The sequence below is a fragment of the Branchiostoma floridae genome, chromosome 19, assembly GCF_000003815.2.
Source record: "Branchiostoma floridae strain S238N-H82 chromosome 19, Bfl_VNyyK, whole genome shotgun sequence".
Classification (NCBI taxonomy): Eukaryota; Metazoa; Chordata; class Leptocardii; order Amphioxiformes; family Branchiostomatidae; genus Branchiostoma; species Branchiostoma floridae.
The window spans coordinates 2,310,123-2,332,554 of NC_049997.1; the positions used below are offsets into that span (position 1 = coordinate 2,310,123).

The 22,432-nt window shown below is 39.8% G+C and overlaps 2 protein-coding genes across 2 annotated transcripts in view; one reads left to right on the forward strand and one right to left on the reverse strand.

The window, feature by feature from the left end:
- The window catches only part of LOC118406998 (protein sidekick-1-like), a 17,548-nt gene extending 15,665 nt beyond the window's left edge, over positions 1 to 1,883 (reverse strand). The window contains exons 1-3 of the mRNA XM_035807403.1: positions 1,673 to 1,883; positions 1,210 to 1,290; positions 234 to 324 (exon numbers count right to left, since the gene is read on the reverse strand). The gene's annotated coding sequence lies outside the window, so the exon portion shown is untranslated. The remainder of the gene's footprint in view (positions 1 to 233; positions 325 to 1,209; positions 1,291 to 1,672) is intronic.
- A 728-nt stretch (positions 1,884 to 2,611) lies between these two features.
- Positions 2,612 to 22,432, forward strand: part of LOC118406315 (dynein heavy chain 1, axonemal-like) — a 77,410-nt gene continuing 57,589 nt past the window's right edge. The window contains 22 exon segments of the mRNA XM_035806241.1: positions 2,612 to 2,776; positions 3,751 to 3,929; positions 4,522 to 4,594; positions 5,356 to 5,530; positions 5,893 to 5,994; positions 6,401 to 6,588; positions 7,095 to 7,250; positions 7,891 to 8,146; positions 8,821 to 8,978; positions 9,623 to 9,726; positions 10,593 to 10,703; positions 11,370 to 11,537; positions 12,613 to 12,743; positions 13,719 to 13,869; positions 14,433 to 14,626; positions 15,040 to 15,265; positions 15,817 to 15,936; positions 16,385 to 16,467; positions 16,966 to 17,107; positions 17,656 to 17,811; positions 19,224 to 19,422; positions 20,700 to 20,953. Of these exon segments, the coding sequence (XP_035662134.1) occupies positions 3,762 to 3,929; positions 4,522 to 4,594; positions 5,356 to 5,530; positions 5,893 to 5,994; positions 6,401 to 6,588; positions 7,095 to 7,250; positions 7,891 to 8,146; positions 8,821 to 8,978; positions 9,623 to 9,726; positions 10,593 to 10,703; positions 11,370 to 11,537; positions 12,613 to 12,743; positions 13,719 to 13,869; positions 14,433 to 14,626; positions 15,040 to 15,265; positions 15,817 to 15,936; positions 16,385 to 16,467; positions 16,966 to 17,107; positions 17,656 to 17,811; positions 19,224 to 19,422; positions 20,700 to 20,953 (3,315 nt within the window). The 5' untranslated portion in view covers positions 2,612 to 2,776; positions 3,751 to 3,761.

Sequence of the window (22,432 nt, forward strand, 5' to 3'; positions counted from 1 at the left end):
ATACAAGCTTCCAGAGATGGCGTCCGATGTTTAGAATCTTCTCGACATGAAAGACAATCATACTTGCATAATACAAATCGATTAAACCCCACTTACCTGTTGTGCTAATCTCAAGCAGATCTTTCTATTCATTTTTTAGGTGAATCGTTAAAAAATACAATACACTGTACTTGAAAGGCGTTGTACTACATTTTACAGAAACAGACGTAAATTCAGACTTAGCCGTTTCTTACATCTGCTTGGAGACTAGCTAGCGATGTCTTGCACCAGTGTAGAGCTCATCAGACAGCCTACCATCAACACCAACAGGTGGTGTTGCGGGCCCTGACAGGAAGAAAAGAAACACGGCTCAGATTTATGAACTAAACTAAGAAAATGATTGATTAAACTTTGCATTTTGTACCGACATACGTATGTTTCAATGCAGGGTCATTGATGTGAATGGTGTTATAATTTTGAACGCAAGTCAACACTACAATTATCAATAGTAGTACGTTTGTAATTGCACGAACAAGCGTCGCGTTTTTAGCAGATACAGATGTTCGGTAAAAGCATGTAATTAAAAAAAATGCATCAGAATCCCCAAATGTTTTCAGACAGCAAAAATTCTACCACTGAAACATCTAGTATGAAATATCAATTCTTAAGTATCATAGCCTTAGACAAGGAACGGCAAGAGAAAAGAATATTTCAATGTTTCAGACGATGAATACTGCAGGCTTTTCATTTGACGGCATCTGCGCCATGTTGGATTACAGCGTACGTCTGTAAAACACACGAGGATGCTACTGTTAAATTCAATTACCCGCCAACATGGTCGGAGCAGGATTCAAATTATAGTTAGTATGACGTCAATGAAAAGCCTGAATAGCCTATTTGATAAAACACAAAGACAATGTGCTTAGCTGGAACAACAATTATAAGGCGGCCGATGTTCGTTGCCATGGCAACATCCAAGAAATGAAATCTACATTGACAATGATATGCATACCTGAGGAATCAGTCAAACTTGCTACACAATTATGCAAATGACATGAAAAGAGAACCACGTGCGCAATCCTTGCACTCCGCTTAGTAAAACATTTCTATGTATGTTAACTACAAATCAAAATGTGGTTATGTGACGTTTTGCCGTCACACAAGACGACAACGGTTTCTAAACAGTTGTAAGAGTCGGTAAAAAAAGTACGCAATGAAAATTGTTCTTACCTGTTCAGACTGAAATTGTAGTGCTGGCATTGAAATTCGTCTCCGCTGTTTGTTGAAGGAGACTGAATGCGCTGTGCCCGGCTATAACGTTACAGCAAAACAAAGGAAAATACATGAAACGTTAACGAAAATGTAATGTTTCTGTTGAATGTGTGGCCACGTACTTGTTGACAAATAAGTCTCAACCCCTCAGCCTGAATTTTCTGCCGTAAAGTTTTCATTACTTTTCTCGTCCTTATTTTTACCCGTTTCCTATTTGCGAAATGTCGTTTGTTATGTTCTCAAGACACACGCGCCCTATAGCTAGATATTTTCTATTCGATTTCTCAGTGGTGTAAATTAAGGGAATATATTCTTGTTATACGACATGTGGAGGAGTAAAAACAGTTTAGCGACCACTCTGTATAGAAAAGACGAAATTCAATGCGGCATTTTTCTCTTTTATACTAAGATGAAAGCTTACCTGTGGTTCGTCGCACTTTTGAATCCGAAGACATCCGACCTCCCTTCCAAGTCGCTCACCAAACATTGTCCGGCCATTCTCGCCCATGGTATTCCAGAAATATTTTACAACAATTTTTGTGGAAAACTTCCCGCGAAAGTGTAGGAAAACTTCAACTTTTGAATGACAGAAGTAGAGAACCTTTCTCCGTGACTTCGCACGAGGCACACGCTGACCATAGTCTCATACAGCAAAAATGCAACACCTGGTCATCACCTGAACCCGACGTCATCACAGCGGGAAATTTGAATATAACGTGATGTAATTAGGCACAAGGCGTTCATGATTGGCTGTTTATATTCCTATGCACGATTGCTGTATGCTAGAAAGTGTGTCGTGTGGGGTGTAGCTTAGTGCAGTTTGCAATGGCACAACTGAAAACATAACTTGCTTGGAACACATGATATCTACTCTACCAGGCTCCGCGGATAGGTGGTCTAATTGTAGAAATTGGACAAATATAGAGTCAATAGAACGCTAGGGGAGTCGGCCGGCCAGTAAAAACCTGATCCACAGTGTGTTTTACTGACCGACCGACTCCCCTAGCGTACTACTGGCTCTATATTTGTTCAATTTCTACAATTAGACCACCGATCCACGGAGCCGATCTACGAGTAGCGACCTTCGGGAGCGGAACAAAGCTAACAAGGCTGGACTCCAGGCTAGTTCACTGGGCCTTTGTGGCATATTTTCAATGATTGCTAGACGGCGCTTTCAGGAGTTACATACACTTTGAAACTTGTTTTGTTCTCCCAGATGAATATCAAATGTGCTTTGCTGATTTTTGCTCTGTAGTTGTTATAATCGCCATAATCTGGTGATTTTGAAACGTGAATGTCTGACCATGCCACAAAGCGATGGCGTTTAAAATTTCGCGGGCTGATGCATGCCGGGATATGTTTATGAAATCACGTCCCTAACAACCAAGCGTTGCTATCCACCATCTTGGATTTTCGCTAATGGCGTAAGAGCGGAACACAAGTTGAAGTTTCCAAACTTCTCACGCACGTTTACTGATGTTCCGTGCGCCGATTTAACTTTATTTCAGCTCAGATCCATTTTTTGGTAAGTAAGAAAGTACGTTTTTATGTCGTTAAGGTGTTTGTTACGTTCAAATTGTTGTTTTCGGTGCTTTTTTAGCCGTGTCAAAACAAAATCACGGTGTGGGAGGGGGGCGTAACAACAACATGAAAACTTATTTGAGTTGATCTTTCAATAATTACACTCACCCTGCAGGTCTGTATTGGATTTTTGATATAACATTTAGTAAAATAGTCACCAATGAGGAAAATATCCAACGTTGGATTGTGTTTTGTTCCTATATTCCTATTCAAAACAGTCGCGTGCGAAAGGAAAGTTAATTTCATCGTGACACTTTCCTTCGTGTTTCAGTCGAAGAGCTCTGAAGTGAATCATTTAATTGTTTTGGTCAGTAAATATCATTACTCTGGCTGAGGCCTGTCTAGATGCCTTCACGACTACAATGTCGAACCATAGATAATCATTTATTGATAAGCCACAAGTCTGACCAGTACTGTCATCACAGTCACGAGAGGGGAAATAAATTATTGTTATTGCGTTGTAGACCTTCGGATATACTAGCCAAGGATATATTTCAAATATAAATGTTATAATGATTTTTTTAAGTCTCACTTTACTGGTTCTAAATCTAAAGATAAGTGTTGAAAGTCCAAAGTGATTGCGAATGTACGATAAATTAAGTGACAGATTGAATGTTTTTTTTTGGGAAATGGCAAAAGTTGACCAAAACAACTGTATAAGGCATTGATAACATCAAAGTTATGACATTGACACATTGTGGAAGATAGAGCTCTGATCCTTCGTAGCTCATACCTAAAACTATTTTTCTTTATGCTGTTTTGAGTTTTTCGTGATATAATATTAACACTGAGTGGCCGTGGATCAAACAGACCTTTTCATATATTTATCTTACAAGCTTTTATGAAGTCAAATCTAATCAACCCTTTACTTTACTCAACCTTATTTCTCACAACAAGCACTCTTTTGTATGTTCCCAGATTAGGTCAAGATGAGTTTTACGCCAAAGACGCCGCAAACGTCGCAGGGACGACAGTTCTCCGCCACCAGTGCGAGATTACGCGGTCGGTCCAGCCAGGGGCCGCACAGATACCCGCAGATACAACAGAGAGGATTCTACTCCGATATCCTCCCGCATCAGGCTGAGAGAAATCTGGGGGTGAGTAACATCTGTTATGATTTGTTATGAATTGATTGAATGTGTAATCAATAAATGTATGTCATACTTGGTATTTACTGCACTACATGCACTGTCCAAATGGCCCAAGAAGACCATGGCCTATGTGGGTAGGTGGTCGCTATAAACAAGCTTCTTACTCTTAGCGCTTGAGGCTTGTCAATAGGAAAATTATAAGAAATTGATGATATTGGCCAGCTGGTTCTTATGTAGGAGGGGTTCACTTGTATGGGATTCACTGTATATTTGTATTCCATAATAACAATTAATTGTGCCCATTTAACAAGACTGGATTTGTTGTGCTTCATGGCCAAGTACTTGTATTACAAGTTGTAAAAATTGATGTAGTAATGTTTAAGTTAAGTGTGGTTCCATATCATATTTGAAGTTCAATCATAAAAGACATTTTAAGATACATTGCTATAATAACGATTCTCTCATAGGTGTAGATGCTGTGCTTTAAGAAAATAAACTAAGTAACATGTTTAAAATTTGTAGCTTTCAATTGAAGTGCTGTAATGCCAGTATGAATTATATATTATTATGGCAATCAATTTTTCTGCAATGTTTCCAGAATGTTTTAAGTGGGCCACAAACACAGCAGGACACACTATGGAATATTGGGAAGGAAAAACACACTCCAAAAGGTAACTTAACTTACTTTAAAGCACACTAATTGGTAAGAGTACATAAGACAGGACATTTTCAGTGATTTTTGTAATTGTTTATTGTTAAGCAGGTGGCTGTTCAAATTTCAAAGTTTATAAACAAGTGAGAAGAATTAGTTTAAAAGTAAATGTGTCAAACTTGCAGCAATTTGTAAAAAAAAATCGGAGGCACGAAAAAGTGCTGCGTAGTCAGTGGAAACCTAATACCACAGCGCCATGTTGTAACAGTATACGTTGCCCTTTGTTCGTGAGTCTATTTTGATCGGTGGACATTGCCAACAAGGCTGTACAATTTGTAAGGGTCTTATTGTGTTACAGTAATAAGATATGTCTTTGGTCTGTGCATTGATAGTACACATAGTGTCAAAGCCTATAGTTAAACCCCAAATTACTCAACATTATGTAGATTGAAATATATGACTACATATAATCACCTCAGAACTGACTATAATTTTTTTTATAAAGTAAATAAACAATAGGAATGAACAATATTTGTTTCACATTTTAAGAAGAAAGGAATATTTTCAGTAATTGTGTACATGCCGATTATACTTTTTAAGGCATTATTTTTATGGGAATATACAACACAAGATCTTAAAAGGTCATTCAAACAAGGTTGGAATAATTTCATCTATGCTTTTAATCTCCCAACAAAATAAGGGATATACCCTAGCCAGTGCTTCTCACAGTTAGTAATGTTTAAACTTTTGCAACTATCAAGAATCCCTCGTATTTTCCAGTCACCACGTTCCAGACGCCCAAGGACATGAAACCTCTGCTTGAGAAGCAGGTTTACGGCCCGACCACAGAGATCCTGACCAAGTCAGACTTCCCGGAGAAAGCTTTCGCGCCCAAGGTGCAGCTGCCGTACTATGTAGAGCCTGGGAAGACGCCCAGGAAGATAGAGATGGAAAGGTAAGAAGACATGGTTTGTTGTTGTATGTAACATTCATTGCTCATAGTCATACTGACCTAATGAGATATTTTGATCTCGAGACTTTACTTTTGTGGCAAATTTTAACTCATTTCTTGATAAACCTGCTGTGAATGGCACTTGCAACTTAAAGTTTTCAATTTTTTTACTCTCGTATTTAATGCTCTTTTAATATTTTCTTCACCATTTTTGTTGTCATTGTTTTTATTTACAACTCCAACATCTTATTAGATTGCACTATCATCCAAATTTATGCCATGTAAAAACATTGGTTAACGTAATCTATTGTGATAAGTCTGATGTTGCATGGCTTTCAATTGCTGTTTGTTTGTTTGTTTTCTAGACAAAAGAGACATTATTCTAAACAAGACCTGAACGACCTGCTGACAAATGAAGGCATTGATGTCACAAGACTCATGCCGAAACATGTCTCCAAGGAGCACAGGTACAGTACTTTCTAATCATGATGTAATTCCATACATTTTGCTCACATACATGTAGTTTATCTTATATTGTGATAAAACTATAAAAAAATGCATTGTTAGCAGTGAAAAAAACAAAAATGATAAAAAAAGTTGCTACCGTAAGTTCCTAATGGACAATAAAATGAAGTTTATCAAAATTTTGTTTCAATTTCTGTCTCTCTTCCTTGCATGTTGTAATGCAATCTTTTTATATTGCAAATGACAGTTGAAGAAGTTGTTTTATAAGCTGCTAAAAAGTCTTTTACCAATTGAAAAAAACAGAATGGTATATTAGACAGATACTGAAAGAATTACTTTTGAGGTGTTTTAAAATGTTCTAAATTCTTATAGCATACATTTTGACTGTACAATGTTTGCTTTCTTCAGAGTACAACTGAATGCATGTGACAAAGACCCAGCGCCATTCCCCGCGTACCTCCCACTGGATATCTTCGATAACACAGAGTACGACTGTCGTACGCCAGAGGAGTGGATCAGGATGGGGCTGGAGAATGGTGTACAGAAACCCGTACCGGGCAGGGCGCTCTTACCTACTGTAGACAGCCTGGACAGAAGTAAGCAGAATCTAAAAAAAAATGATACATTCCAGAGATTGTAATGCTTACCTCTCTTTACGATATGTACTAGGTTAATTTGATCCATGCAATCATTTTTCTTTATATCTTTCATGCCATGGATGTTTTAAATGTCTTAAAGCTGAATTAAGAACATATTGTTACTGCTTTTTACTATGTTCTTTTCTGCATTGTTACAAGTATTGATTAAAACACTTTGCTAAAATGTGGTAAATTTAAGACTTAGCCATGTAGGTTACAACTAGAATTCCCTTGAGGATCTTGACTTTACCAACAACCTTTGTATCCAATAGAGGTATGGTAAGATTCATTGTTCTATCTAATAGTAACTGCAACTTTCTTTTAATTTGAGGTCTTCTAGTCAGAGTATGAGACATATTTCTGCTGTAACTGTGGAAGTTATTTCTTTGTGGTCCCTGATAGAAAAATCATCTTTCAGAGTTCAACAAATAAAGTGTTTTGATGAGAAATGTTTGCACTTGCAGAGGACCCAAAGGACCCCAACATCTTCTACCACTGGTGCGAGGTGGGGGTGCTGGAGTATAACCCTGACACACAGCTGTACCTGGTGCAAAAACTAGACAAGCACGGCAAACTGGCCAACAAACCGCTCCCTGATGACAGTGTCTACACAAGAAATGGTAAGCTAACAAGCTAAAGTTAGTTACCGACCGGATGCCGGATTGAATTCTGATGATTTCAAGTGGGATCTTTTTTAATCGTGAAAAAAATGTCAGAAAGTTTGCACCAAGTTGCAGTGAGCACACTAACTGCAGCTGATGTGTTTATTTGAAACAGTCACCTTGAATGAGTTGACAAATATTTATTACAATTTCATAGTTTGCAAGTTGGTTGAAAAAAGTTTGAATAATGTTTTATTTCTGACTCAGAATGTACTAGACTTTTGGTGGACATGCTGGAAAGAACCTAACACACTTATCAAGAAGAGTAGGGTGCATTCCTACAAAGGCTAACTACTTAGTAGCGGAAAAAAAACGCTTTTTGTCTAAAGCATAGTGCTTCAGTTTGGACAGAAGAGAGTGGCATTTGAACCTCTGACCATACTACTTGTCACTAAGAGCACAGCAAACCTTGATGTACAACATCCTATTTGTCCCCCAGGTCCCCAGACAAGAATCTTCATGAGTACATTGTCATCAGTACAGCATGTGGTTCTGTTAGGACAGAAGAGAGTGGCATTTAATTTGAATCTCTTACCCTATTGCTTTTCCACTAAGACCACAGCAAACCTTGATGTGCAATGTTTTATTTGTCCCCCAGGTCCCCAGACGAGAATCTTCATGAGTAACCAGTACTGGATCCCCAGAGTCCGGCTCATGTTCTGTGCCGAAGACCCCGCAGTCTTCTCTAGAAGAGTCGCTGACGCCGTGAGGGCGCGAAAGCTGACGGAGTCCCTGATTCGCTACAACCTGTACGTGGACTGCATGCCGATGGACGGCATGGGGGAGGTGGAGCCAGCGTCATTCCAGAAGATGTTGAAGTGGGCCAGGGACACGCCTTTCCTTAAAGATAAGAAGTAAGGGTAATTTTCTCTTGTCTCACAACACGTCTTTATACTCCAGCAAATTAACGCTAGTTCACCTTTATCCGCTGGGTAACCTATATCCGTTGCTTCTAAAATCGTTGTATTTGGGGATATCACATCAACGGACGTTGGTTTAAAATTGCAACATTTTCGGTACATTGCAGCCCGTCGACTTGATATGCTTAAATGCACTGTTTTGAAACACAACGGATTTAGGTTAGCCCGCGGATAAAGGTGAACTAGCGTTACTTGTCTGATTATATTGTGTGGTGAAAAATATTCTTATGACTTATGCACAATCAAAACAAATTTATTCAAAACTGATTGTAGGTTTTGATTGACTGTGCATATACATTATAAGTAGTAAGAATTATTGACTCTAAACAACTGTGATGTGTTGGGGTATGTTTTCTACTGCAGTTAAGATAAATTCTGCACAGTGGGGCTTTTGAGCTGCTCGATTATAACCTCGCCAGCTAGTTCTGGTCCTCCAACCTTTTGAGCCTAAATGTGCAAGCAAAAGAAACAATTTCATTTGTGGTCTCTGAGATAATTTTTCCCATTAACACCAATAGCATTAAGAATCCTAATGGGGAGGTTTAAATGTTACAGCAATTTTCTTTGGAAAAAGAAGTAATATTTCATTAACATTTCTTTTTCTCTAGCTTGGACAACTACATCGAGCGGTTGCGAAAGGAAGTGAACATCGACTTTGCGCGCTCCATGAACCGCATGGTGTTCGACAAGGTCGTGGAACAGAACCCAGCCACGTTTGCGTACGTCACAGTGCCCGAGAAGGTGGCAGAGGTGGTCCCAGAGAAAGGTACGACTTCCTTTTCTTCTTTGTTGATGTTACCTACATTCCTCACGCAATTTAATGTCTTTAAGAACCATTTACAAGCAGAATACAAAATGATAGAACATAAATGCTAAAAAAGCTTATTTATGGTTTTATCCACATTCGTGGCCATTTCTGTAAGATGTTGACTACTGCACAAACAAACAAACAAACAAACAACGTTTCAGTACCACGGAGATCACCTTTTATTTGTCCTTGGCAATTCAAAGTTTAAAAATGTGTTTGTGGGCCATCCTATCAGAACTTTTTATGCTTTATACCTTCAAATCCATCTGTTTATTGCTTCATTCATTTGGTGATAATTGTAATGGCTGGATATTCAGCAAAATTTAGCAATTAGGGTTTTATTGAAATAGTTTTGTATGATGGTTTCCAGTCTTTTCTACTACATACAAATGTAGGCCTCCTCTTATTTGGGTACTAGTATTTTATATTCAGTTTTCAAACTTGCCTAGACTTATGTGATTAAGCCTGTTTTAGCTTATAGCTTGTATTATTTGGTTGCAATGATCATTTAGTGTAACTAATTTACAACATTCTGTCTTATAAGGTTTAGGAATAAGGCCTAAAAATATTGATAATTAACTGAATTCCCCCCCCCCCCATAGGATCCTATTCAGATGTTCCAAGCTACCCTTTCAAGGAACAGAAGGACAGTTTTGAGTTCAACACTCTCCTGACCAGAGAGGAGAGCATCCTGGCTATGATGAAGGTAGGAACAACATGGTACATTTGTCAATGATGAGACAGCCAGAGTCATTTTGCTGGATTTAGATTCATAGTTCATCTAACTTGAATTGGATGGCGTGCATATGTCTATAATCTGGTTTGTTATGCTGAAGGGCGGTTATACAGGCTATATAGATACAGTTAACAGATACATGTACAGGTACCTACCAAAGTCAGCTTTAGCCAGCTGATAACTATAAGTTGTCTGATTGTTCAGGTTTACCCACAGTACCATCAGATTGAAGCGAACAGTTTTGATAAAGAAAATTACAGAGCAGTAGGGATATACTTGATTATAATATTTCTTTTGAAAATGCTTTCAGCTACATGTAGATGTGCAAAGGTTAGGTATGACAGATATTTCAATGTAATATATTCAGCTACTGTTGTGCGTCTGCAAAGCTGGACCAGGTGTGTTATGCTGAAGGGTGGTTATATATACTGGCTAATATACAGATTTGATACTAGTACTGGTAGTATTTGGTAAAAGACAGAATTTGTTGGAATGAATGCTCCTCTTGACGAAATATACCCATGTTATTCCCAGGTGCGTACGGAGTGTAACAAGGTGTCAGGGATGTCCCTGATACGGTGTTAGTGGTGGGAAAAGGGAGAATGTTTCAGAATGAATTGTCCTCTTGTTTCCATCCCAGGTGCATATGGAGTGTAACAAGGTGTCCAGTGTGTCAGCTAGATTCACAACGAAGGTTGTGACAGGTTGTCTAGTGTAATATAGCCAGCTGCTGCCACACCGTGTGTGTCCAAAGCTGGTGCGTTGTTATATAGATATTGATACTGTGTTGTTGGGAAAAGGTAGGAAATTTAGATTGATGTCCATGTTATTTCCAGGTGCGTACGGAGTGTAACAAGGTGTCAGGCATGTCCCTGTTCCACATCCCCATGCCCAAGTGCATGAGGCTGGAGGAGTTCGAGCAGACCCAGGGACAGGCCAGCTCACAGGTGGGTGGGGGAAACTTCTTTATTTATTCATTTATTAGGATTCTCCATATACCATGACAATTGAGGGTATGGCGAAACAGGTGTCAAAGGTCACCTCTTCAAAGCTGCCATACACACATGTTCGCACGTGTTTACACACGGCGGGGTTATACCGCCCCTTACGGGGTGATATACCCCGACTCTTTGTAAAAGTCTCGAGTTCAAATCTCAATAGCTACAGTAAAAGGGATAGTCATAGTCTTTGTTTATTTCCAGAGTTCAAATCTGAACAGTCACTATAAAGTGTTAGTCGTAGTCCTTCATACAAGATTTTAAGGTCCACTGTTTGTTATACTCATTCAAAAGAATAGGGATCAGGAACTACATTTAACATTTAACATAACAGTGTTTTAGTACTATTGATAATAGTTCTTTCTAGTGATGCTGACTTAAAGAAGAGTGATGGATGTCACTGGAAACATTTAATCTCAGAATCTTACCAAGTTTTTGAGATTGTGGAGACTTTAAAAACATTAAATTTATCCACTTTTTAAAAGACAGTCATAACCGGTGGGAAAAACAGACAGTCAGTCACTGAAACAGCCAGCACGGTTTCAGGGTTAGGTAGCAAGGAGAAGTTTAAAAATGGATCGACTATCTGATAGAAATGGTTTACATTTTCTGCAGGTCCAACTGTTCCTGAAGGATATCTGGATCTCCACTCTGCGCGCCGCTATCCGCACCAGCCTGCGTGACGTGGGGAAGGGCTGGTTCAACATGCACGAGACTAACTGGGCCGTGTACCAGATCTCAAAACTCAAGCGATTCATGGACATGGTCAAGTTCTCCATGCAGGTAAAACTCTACTTCTACTTCTATGGACATATATACACAAATACATACAAAATTCACACACACACACACACACACACACAAACACAACATGCACAAGACAGACTGGGCTGTGTACCAGATCTCAAAACTCAAGCGATTCATGGACATGGTCAAGTTCTCCATGCAGGTAAAACCTTACACACACAGCATTCACACACACACACACACACACACACACAACATGCACGAGACTAACTGGGCTGTGTACCAGATCTCAAAACTCAAGCGATTCATGGACATGGTCAAGTTCTCCATGCAGGTAAAACCTTACACACACAGCATTCACACACACACACACACACACACACACAACATGCACGAGACTAACTGGGCGGTGTACCAGATCTCAAAACTCAAGCGATTCATGGACATGGTCAAGTTCTCCATGCAGGTGCAGACTTGGGGAAAACACACATACACGCAAACACATGCGCACACACTAGAGGACATTTTACAATCATGCTTTTTACTTGTATTCTGAAAGAAAGTCAGCTACAGTTTCAAAAAAGCAGTCCTGGCCATGGTACTGAATCACTACCACCTCACTCTCTAACCACATGCCTATATTAATTTCATTGTCATACTTGGGTTCCAATAGCATTTGATACTGGTGTTTTGGACTGTGATAACTTGGGTTATTACATGGGGTTCTACTGTTATCGTACAGACTTCCTTAGAACCATTTGAATGCATTTTGAGTGTGCCGTTATTGATAAATTCATGTATTGGATTCGGACATCAGAATGGCTGTTATCTTTTCTGTTTGTTTGAGGACACCAATTTCTGGATGTGTTTCCTTGGTTGGGTATGACATAAGTGCATCACAACACAGTGTATGCACAACAGCTGACATGCTGACCCTGTTTTGTGCGCAGGACTCCCTGAGATACCTGGTGCAGGATTCCCTAGTGGCCTTCGTACAGATGACACCTGACACTTGGTGCACACACACACACACACACACACACACACACACACACACACACACACACACACAGAGTCAACAGTTAACATAATGTCCCTGTTTTGTGCTCAGGACTCCCTGAGATACCTGGTGCAGGATTCCCTAGTGGCCTTCGTACAGATGACACTCGACGCCTGTCACTCTGTCCTGGAACTGCAGGAAGACTTCGCCTGGGGCAACGACCTCATCGTCTCCAAGTTCAAGTAAGTCTGAGGCTCTTAACCCTCAAACTGTCAAGCCCGGATATATCCGGCACACATATACATGCCTTGTGTCCTGCACCCGGATTATATCCGGGATAGTGTATTTCCCCAAAGTAGCAGCTTTGCGTGTGTGTAGCGCACGACCCCGAAAGCTAGGGACGTCGGCCTTGTTCGGGGGTTTCTTTTTGGAGGTCAGCGGCCAGCCCTGGCACCAATAGCATTTTATAGGGCTGAAACTCTGGCAGTTTAAGGGTTAAAAGTTTATTGATAAGAGCCTTTTTGTGTGGATGTCAAACAAGTAACAATTTGAATTGTAGGTTGATGCAACGGTTACTTTTTCTCTACAAACGGTTTTGGCAGCTTCTCTGCCACCATCTTGAGTAAGTCTGAAGCTCTCAAAAGTTTAAGAACATTTCCTTGTGTGGATGTCATCAAGTAACAATTTGAATTGTTGGTATGCAACGGTTACGTTTTCTCTACCAATGGTTTTGACAGCTTCTCTGCCGCCATCTTGAGTAAGTCTGAAGCTCTTAAAAGTTTAAGAACCTTTCCTTGTGTGGATGTCAAACAAGTAACAATTTGAATTGTAAAGTATGGAACCTTTTCTCTACCAATAGTTTTGGCAGCTTCTCTGCTGCCATCTTCAGGGAAAAAAGATCTTTCTCTTTGTCTTGTCGTGGCATGATTACTAGAACAAGGATGCATTCTCTAAAACTGTTTCTTCTTGGCCGTTGTGACAAAAAGTGGCAAGGATATGTTCCCAAATGGGACCCCTCGTTACAATTTGAAATTGCACAATTTTAGTAGTTGTATGATAAAACAATCGGCAGTTTTGATTAGGCATCACTTCCATCTAGAATTGTTAATTTTTTTGGGCAATATTTCCTTTTTTAAATGATTTGGACTGCTAACGTTATGTCAAAGACATTATAATTGGAGAGCGATAAGTATAACACAATTTTATTTGTGTTACAGGCCCAAGAAGAATGCGCTGTTCCTAGTTGACCTGGTCCTGGACAACCAGGGCGTCCATTTCAGCACACCGCTGAACAGTTTTGACACCTCCATGGTGGGGCTGTTCGACAAGGGCATCTCTGCTACAGCTGCTGTGCCACAACTGGAGAAGGTATGTAATCAAGAACATATTGGTCCAACCTTGTTATAAATAAAAAGTCTACAAGGACAGATTTAGAGCTGAAAATCACTCACTCACTCACTCACCATCACTCATTATCATCTGTTCCTTGTCTTGTGAGGGTTTAGATGTGCTAAATAAATGTAGATAAAATGTTGTACTTTAATGGCTAATTGTCATTTAGGATTACAGCAAACTTTTTTCAGTCATGCTGCAATTTTGCTTGGTTTAAGTTGAAGGTCACTACAGCTTATACTTATTGTACATGGTCTCCATCTTATGTTTAGAAGGTATCCCCCTGCTGTTCTGATACAGTAATAAATCTAGATAAAGGATACACACAAAAGGATACACACTCAGGTTTTCTTTTCTTGCATTATGTTATAAATTTAACTTTATTATTCAAATGAACAAATTGATAATGAAAAGGAAATAGATAGATCTACAGATGCAAACATAGACCTTGGATCCAAAGTAAAAAGCTTCTTTTATATATATATAATAGTAAGATAAAATTTTCTGAAAAATAATTTGAAATGTTCTGTTTTTTACAGTATGTTCTGGAGGATATGTTCTGGTCCGGAACGCCTCTGCTAGAGTCAGTCGGCCAGCATGAGCCATTTGTGGAGGAGTTGAGAGAAACTCTGCGGAGAGCAATCAGGAAGGCTTTCATCCCGATGAAGGCATACGCACAGCAGTACGAGCAGTACCTGGAACTCAACGCCTTGGACATCAACGCCTACATCAAGTAAGTTCTACCAAATTGAAATAAGCTGTTTCCCAGTTTGAATTGCGCATGCACAGTGGGATGTGTTGTGGGTAATATGTCAAAGTTGAAGGCCCTTGAGAGACAAACAAAGCAGGTCTGGACATTGTATCAAGCACAGTCTAGAAAAGAATTTCAACTCAGAAAATATCATATATAATATGTTATCAATGGTAAAACTATGATCATTGTGTGACGCATTTGTTTTGTTTTATCACAGAACTGACAACTCACAGAAATTGACAGCTTTCATTTCAAATGCATTGATTCATTAGATTTATGAAACAATAATATTAAGCAGACTTTGTTGATATTTTTAGAACAATTTTTAGAACATGCTTTTGCTAATCCTATGAAAAACGTCATTCATTTGATTAATTTTTTACCATCTATAGGGAGTTTGACTCCCAGGAGAACACAGCTGCGCAGGTGAAGGCTGAGGTGGACCTGCACCTGCGGGAAAAGGAGAAGATCGAGAACACCATCCCGTCCAGCGTGGTGATTGGTCCGTTCTGGCTGAGCACGGACAGCGTCCGACAGAATCTGGCCAAAAAGAGGAAGGCTCTCGCCAGTGCCGTGTTGGAACTGCTGGCCAAGAAGTTAGCTGTCCAGGCAAATGAGGTAAAGACAGATAAATGAAAGAAAAATAAAATTTGATATAAAAGATCATTTTGTAAATGGATGAATATAATTGTATTGCTATATTAATTTTCAGTCCCTTCAGTAGCTTTACAGAGCTGTGAAGAATTTAGGTTGATCCCTGCATGGAAACAATTGTATGGCATTGAATGGGCAAGTGGCTATGGTAGTGGATACAAAATTGAAAGGTCCTGGGTTCTACTCTTGGTATTCCTTACTAGATGATGCGTCCTTTGGAAAGACACTTAACACATCTTCCCTCATTTGGTTGGGGAGGTATAAGACTGTAGAAGGAGAGGGATGGGCTTTGCCTGCTGATATTGTGCCCTAGACACAGTTGTTAACAGTGACCCACTGTCCCAATACTGCCTCAAAAAGGCTTATAATGGGACTGCCTTTTTTGTACCCAAAAGATACAATCATTCTTAGGATTTAGCTGTCCTGTAACCTTGGATGTTTAACTGAAATGATTCCAATGAGTAGATGAATTGAAAAATAGTAACTGTTATGTCTTCATTGTTTTCTTCTTCCAGGCCTGTGAAGCCTTCAAAGGCATCTCCAGGAAGCTGTATGACAAGCCCAACTCTATTGAGGAGCTGGCAGAACAGAGGGAGTGGATGAAGACAATTCCTGAGGCACTCAAGACACATGAGGTTTGTTTAGAGCAAGGTTAACCCCTAAGCTGCCAGATGTGTATACATGCACGATACTGTGTCTTCTGGGGGAATACCCTAGCCCACCAAGGTGCAACACCCAGAGCATGACACACAGAAAAGATGATAGAAAAGTGAGAAGTAAGGGGCAAAAATGGTTGAAAAGAAACAGAGAGAAAATCTTGACTAGAAAGTTGACACAGGAATGCAGACTGGAGGATTGTAAATGATGATAGAAGAAAAAAAAGTTTTGTTCTCTAAAAACAAAGGAAAATTAATCAAAATAGACTTTGGTGAATTTCCATTGATTGTTCGAAAGTTTGCAACCAACGTTAATTAAATTAACAACATTCATCTTGATGTGATAACAGCCTCTGGAATAAATCTACTAGATATTTAGTGAAAAGAAGTCAGTATCCATGTGTTTGTCTCATTTTCCCATCCTCAGGAGGCAATTAACAAGGCCATGACAGACTATGAGCTGATTGAAGAGTTCTACTACAACTTGTCGCAGGATGACTTCAATGCCAAGTAAGTACTACCAGATAGACGTAACATTTCTAAAGAATATTCAACAGTTACGGTTTGTGCACTATATATAATAAGCCCATCACTCAGTCTACAAGGCTTTGATCGCTTTTGTTGTCACATTCAAAAGTTGCCACAGACTTGTGTGTTCGCATTTTCAACTTAGAATTTACCTTATTATATTGGATAGGGCTCGTGGACCTACAAACATCCACTGATACATGAAATTGCATATCTATCACTAAACTTAGTAAACTTGGTCTGGGCATATTACTGCGGAAAAAGTTGTTTACACCTTGTAGACTTTTAATCTATTAATCAATTTTCTTGCTTTGTGACAGGCGTTAGAAACCAAAAACATTTTCTGAAATTTTTCCAATGTTTGCAGGTAACCTAATCAAGCATATCCGTTGTTTTTAAACCCAGTGTATTTAGGGATATCAAGTCGACAGAGAGTAGATTCAAACTACAACATTTGTAACACTGTGCGAATATTTTCAGGTGGACAGCGATCGGCTGGCCGCACAAGATCGTGGACCAGATGGACATGACCCTGCAGCAGCTGGAGGAGGATGAGGACCGGTTCCGCAAGATTCAGCTGTCTGACCAGAACAACTTCCAGGACAGACTGGACACACTACAGGTCTGTATCACTGGAGTACAGAGGTTACTGGTTCTATTCCCATTCTGTATTCTGAGTGCTTGAAATACAGATCATGGCAACTTGAGTGAGTCAAAAGCCAGGTTGCACTATCAACATTTAAGGTTTTCCCACTTCCAAGTTATTCTTTTCTTCAAATCAGCTACTTATCCATGATATTTTTTTCTGGTTACATGTAACTACTTAATGTTTTATCTTATCAAAAGATAAAACAAAAGCTTAATGCACGGACGTGGGGGGAAAAGTGGTGTTCCAACTACTAAATTTGAGGTTGCCCACTATGCTACCTGTGTTTGAAATTTAAGTTGTGCCAAGCAAAATGTGGTTGTTTGCAAGTGTGCAAGTGGGTATTTTGAGCACCTCCCCCCTCCCACTCTGTTTACTTTTAATCTGAGTTAATGCGGACCTTGTTAAAAGTTCTATAGTTCTTGCCCAGACTGATTCTATCTATTCTTCTTCTCCAAACATTTTGTCTTTGTCATATTCTTATTGTAATATGGTGTTTATAACTGTTTCACCTGCCATTTCAGATGGTTGTTGCCGGCTTTGCTGCCCACACGGACATCAGCAAGGCCCATGAGATTGCCAACGAGGTGCGGCGCATCAGCAAACAGCTGAAGGAGAGTCAGGAGCTGGCTCAGACCTACAACAACAGGGAGAGACTCTTCGAGATGCCTGTCACTGATGTAAGTACTATTATTACCTACAACAACAGGGAGAGACTCTTCGAGATGCCTGTCACTGATGTAAGTACTATTATTACCTACAACAACAGGGAGAGACTCTTCGAGATGCCTGTCACTGATGTAAGTACTATTATTACCTACAACAACAGGGAGAGACTCTTCGAGATGCCGGTCACTGATGTAAGTACTATTATTACCTACAACAACAGGGAGAGACTCTTCGAGATGCCTGTCACTGATGTAAGTACTATTATTACCTACAACAACAGGGAGAGACTCTTCGAGATGCCTGTCACTGATGTAAGTACTATTATTACCTACAACAACAGGGAGAGACTCTTCGAGATGCCTGTCACTGATGTAAGTACTATTATTACCTACAACAACAGGGAGAGACTCTTCGAGATGCCTGTCACTGATGTAAGTACTATTATTACCTACAACAACAGGGAGAGACTCTTCGAGATGACTGTCACTGATGTAAGTACTATTATTACCTACAACAACAGGGAGAGACTCTTCGAGATGACTGTCACTGATGTAAGTACTATTATTACCTACAACAACAGGGAGAGACTCTTCGAGATGCCTGTCACTGATGTAAGTACTATTATTACCTACAACAACAGGGAGAGACTCTTCGAGATGCCGGTCACTGATGTAAGTACTATTATTACCTACACCAACAGGGAGAGACTCTTCGAAATGCCTGTCACTGATGTAAGTACTATAATTATTACCTTTGCCAGATGGCTAAGATTATGTTTTGGGCGTGTTTGTGTGTCTGTCTGGACATGCTGTGGTCGTGAGTGGTAGATAGCCCTTGGGGGAGAGAGTAAGTGCTGTGAGTTTGGGCCCCCAGCATTTTTTTTTAACTGCAGGCTCCGGTTTCCTTTCAAACTTTGGACGAGAATGACTCGAGGACTTGTTGACAGATCGTCATGATTTTGTATGTAGATAAAATGAGTGATGACTCTTCGTGATGCCTGTCACTGATGTAAGGGCTATCATTATGTTTACTTGAGGGGAAGATATTGGTTTTGCTCGGTTTCTTCTTCCTCCCCTTCTCCTCCAAATAGATAAGGTCAATGACCTGGACCAGACGGCTGTCACCATGGTTACTAGTAAAAGTAGCAAACGCCCCGTGGTGTTCAATTATATAATGTACCAAGTGGCTGGGAGGGCTGGAAACCATATGAATGTGTTTTAAGTTTGAGTAAAGATTTATCCATACATTTGATTGTAATAAAGCCAATTGAGCATCTGTATTCAACTTTTTCTTTCTGCTGTTTCCAACAGTACCAAAAGCTGGCGAAGATGGTGCGTAACTTCGAGCCATACAGGAACCTGTGGCTAATGTTTAGCATCTGTGATCAACATTTCTTTCGTTGTCTTCCTGATATTTCTTACAGTACCAAAAGCTTGCAAAGATGGTGCGTGACTTCGAGCCATACAGGAACCTGTGGCTGACCACGTCTGACTGGCTGAAGTGGCATGAGAGCTGGATGACCGATCCGCTGACCACCATCGATGCAGAGGCTCTGGAGACACAGGTCAACAACTCCTACAAGACCATGCACAAGTGTGTCAAGCTCTTCAAGGATGTGCCAGGTGGGCTGATCTTAGCTTTTTCTTGAAGTTGCTGGAATTGGTTTTAATCTGAGAAAACTGAATAATGGGAAAAGCAGCTACTAGTAGGAGGATGTCTCAAAGGGAGGCGAAAAAGATGTTCACAAGTCAACAGCTTTTTCACCATCTAAATCATCATTTCTACCTCTGAATGTTATTTCTGAGCAATCACAATTGATTTTTTCACCTTCAATATATTGTAAAAGATGCACAAAGATACATTGTATGCATATAAGATTGCGACAGATATGTCATTTCTCAGCCTTTACTGGATGTTGTATCAGACTGAGTGTAAAATACAATGATATTTCTATAGATAATGATGATATTGTGACAGCTGTGTTTATCAAATCATCAATATCAAATGAATGTTTCCCATTTATCCACCTCTCGCAGGCTGCCAGCTGGTTGCTACAGAGATGCGTACGGGTATCTGACGCAGTATAATACAGTTGATGTTTTCCAAATCTCAAACATCATAGTTTTATTCTATCATGATAAAATGTGACAGTTGTGTTTATCAATATTTCCCATTAATCCACGTTTCCTACTCCCGTCTCTCGCAGGCTGCCAGCTGGGTGTTAATGTGCTATTCTGGATGTTGTGTCTGTAAAGTATACAAAGAAAGACAAAGATAAACTGGAAAGGGTACAGAACCAAGCTGCCAGATTCTGTACAAACAACTACAGCAGAGATGCTAGTGTTACCAAAATGAAAACAGATCTGCAGTGGACATCACTTGAAGACAGGAGGAAAATGTCCAGACTTTGTATGATGTACAAAATGACCAATAAACTGGTGGACGTACCGACTGATAAGTATCTAACACCAGCTCAAAAACGAACTAGAAACAGTCATGCTTTCAAGTACCAGAGTTACCAACCTAGGATTGATGTGTTCAAAAATTCCTATTTCCCCAGAACTATTGTAGAGTGGAATATGTTATCACCAAGCACAGTAGGGGCGTCTTCTCTGGATAGTTTCAGAGAACACTTGCATATAGGTGTGCAAAAGTTAGGTGTGATGAGTCGTTCAGTGTAATATAACCAGCTGCTGCCGCGCCGCGTGCCTGCGAAGCTGGTGTGTTACGCCGAAGGGCGGTTATACCGGCTATATAGATACAGATACAGATACAGAAAGTGCAGTTGATGTTTTCCAAATCTCAAACATGTACTTTTATTCTATAAAATGTGACAGTTGAGTTGTGTTTATCAACATTTCCGATTAATCCAATAATTTTCTAATTCCGTCTCTCGCAGGCTGCCAGCTGGTTGCCACGGAGATGCGTACGGGAATCGAGGAGTTCCGCCCGTACATCCCGCTCATCCAGGGCCTGCGGAACCCCGGCATGCGTAACCGCCACTGGGAGCAGCTCTCCTCCGAGCTGGGCTTCCCTGTCCGACCCAAAGCCAGTCTGACCTTTAGCAAGTGTCTTGATATGAAGTTGCAGGACCATATCGAAGTCATTGCTAAAGTCGCAGAGGTGGCTGGGAAGGAGTACTCCATCGAGCAGGTTGGTCTCGTTCCCAGGCTGGACCGCAGGACTCAACGGCTTTTCCTTCAACACTATTATAAATCTTCATCCTTCAAATTGGTCCCTTCTCTTCAACACCACTTCTCTTTAAGATTATTCACTTTAGATTTCTAAGTCTTCATCTCTTAAGTTCACCAGGTCCTTTAAAACCAGTAAGGATTCAACAGCTTTTCCTTCAACACCACTTCTCTTTAAAATTATCCGCTTTTTTAAAAACTTTGTCCTTTAAATTGGTCCCTTTCTACAACACCACTTCTCCTTAAGATTATCCGCTTTTGTCCTTTAACTTGGTCCTTGAAAGCCACTAAGGACTCAACGGCTTTTCCTTACATATTTTCACTTTGAAATTATCCCCTTAAAATTTGTACATTTTCACTCTTTAGATTGGTCTTTTAAAACCACTAAGGACACAACTGCTTGTCCTTACACCACTCCTCTTTATGATTCCCATTTTTGAAAATTTCTGTCCTTTAAATTTGTGATTTTAAAACATATAAAGAACAACTTCTCCTTATTCCATTGTCCCTCTCTTTAAAATTATCCTCGTTTGACACTTCTTTCCAGAAATTGAGGCTCCTTTTCCCATTGTGTGCTTAAGTTTCTCATTGCTTGTGTGACGGATTTGCAAGAAAACTTTCTTGGTTGATATCACATACAACATAACTTGTGTAGGAATCATGATCTGTTTTGATCAAAATCTAATACAAAAGTTAGATTAAAAACAGCCTACACATTTCCTGACATTAAAGCTTTTCCTTCTTTATTTCTTTATTTGAATTTACCACATGCAAAAACAAGTGGAAGGGAGGACAAAACAGGTGTATCAACACCTTTACAAGTTGTCCTTATAAAGAACATAAACATTTTAAGCAGAAAATGAATTGAAAACAGTAGTACACTTTCTTTAATTTTTCATCTTCATTTACTTTTGTAGTATGATTATGATTTTAAGATCCAGAAGTTAGGTCAAAGCAAGATGTTGTTTAACTTAAAGAGCAATAACAGCCCTTTTAAGGTACATAACAATTATATACAAATGAGAACAAGTTTAAGATAATAACATAAAGTAACGATATAATCACATAAAGCCATTGACAAAACCTGACAGATGTCTAAGGATTTTTTTAAACATTCATGATAACAACTGTCCAAAAAGCTGGCAGTCAGAGTTGTTGTTTTTTAGAGTTGGAAACTTTCAGTCCAGGTTTGACAAACCCCGTCAAATGACCAGATTTTTCTAAACATTCCGTACAATAGTCCAGAAGCTGAAAGTTTGGAAACACTAAGAAAATTTTAGCATCAGGAAGCCAGCAAGAGTTTGCAGCCAGTTTAGGGAACCCAGCTGTGAAGCTGTACTGACCAGTCACTGCCCACCTGACCAGTCAGTCTAACGTACATGTAGGCTGCAGCAGCACACATGTAGGGTAGACTGGGAGTACAGGCAGGGTGGGCCATGAC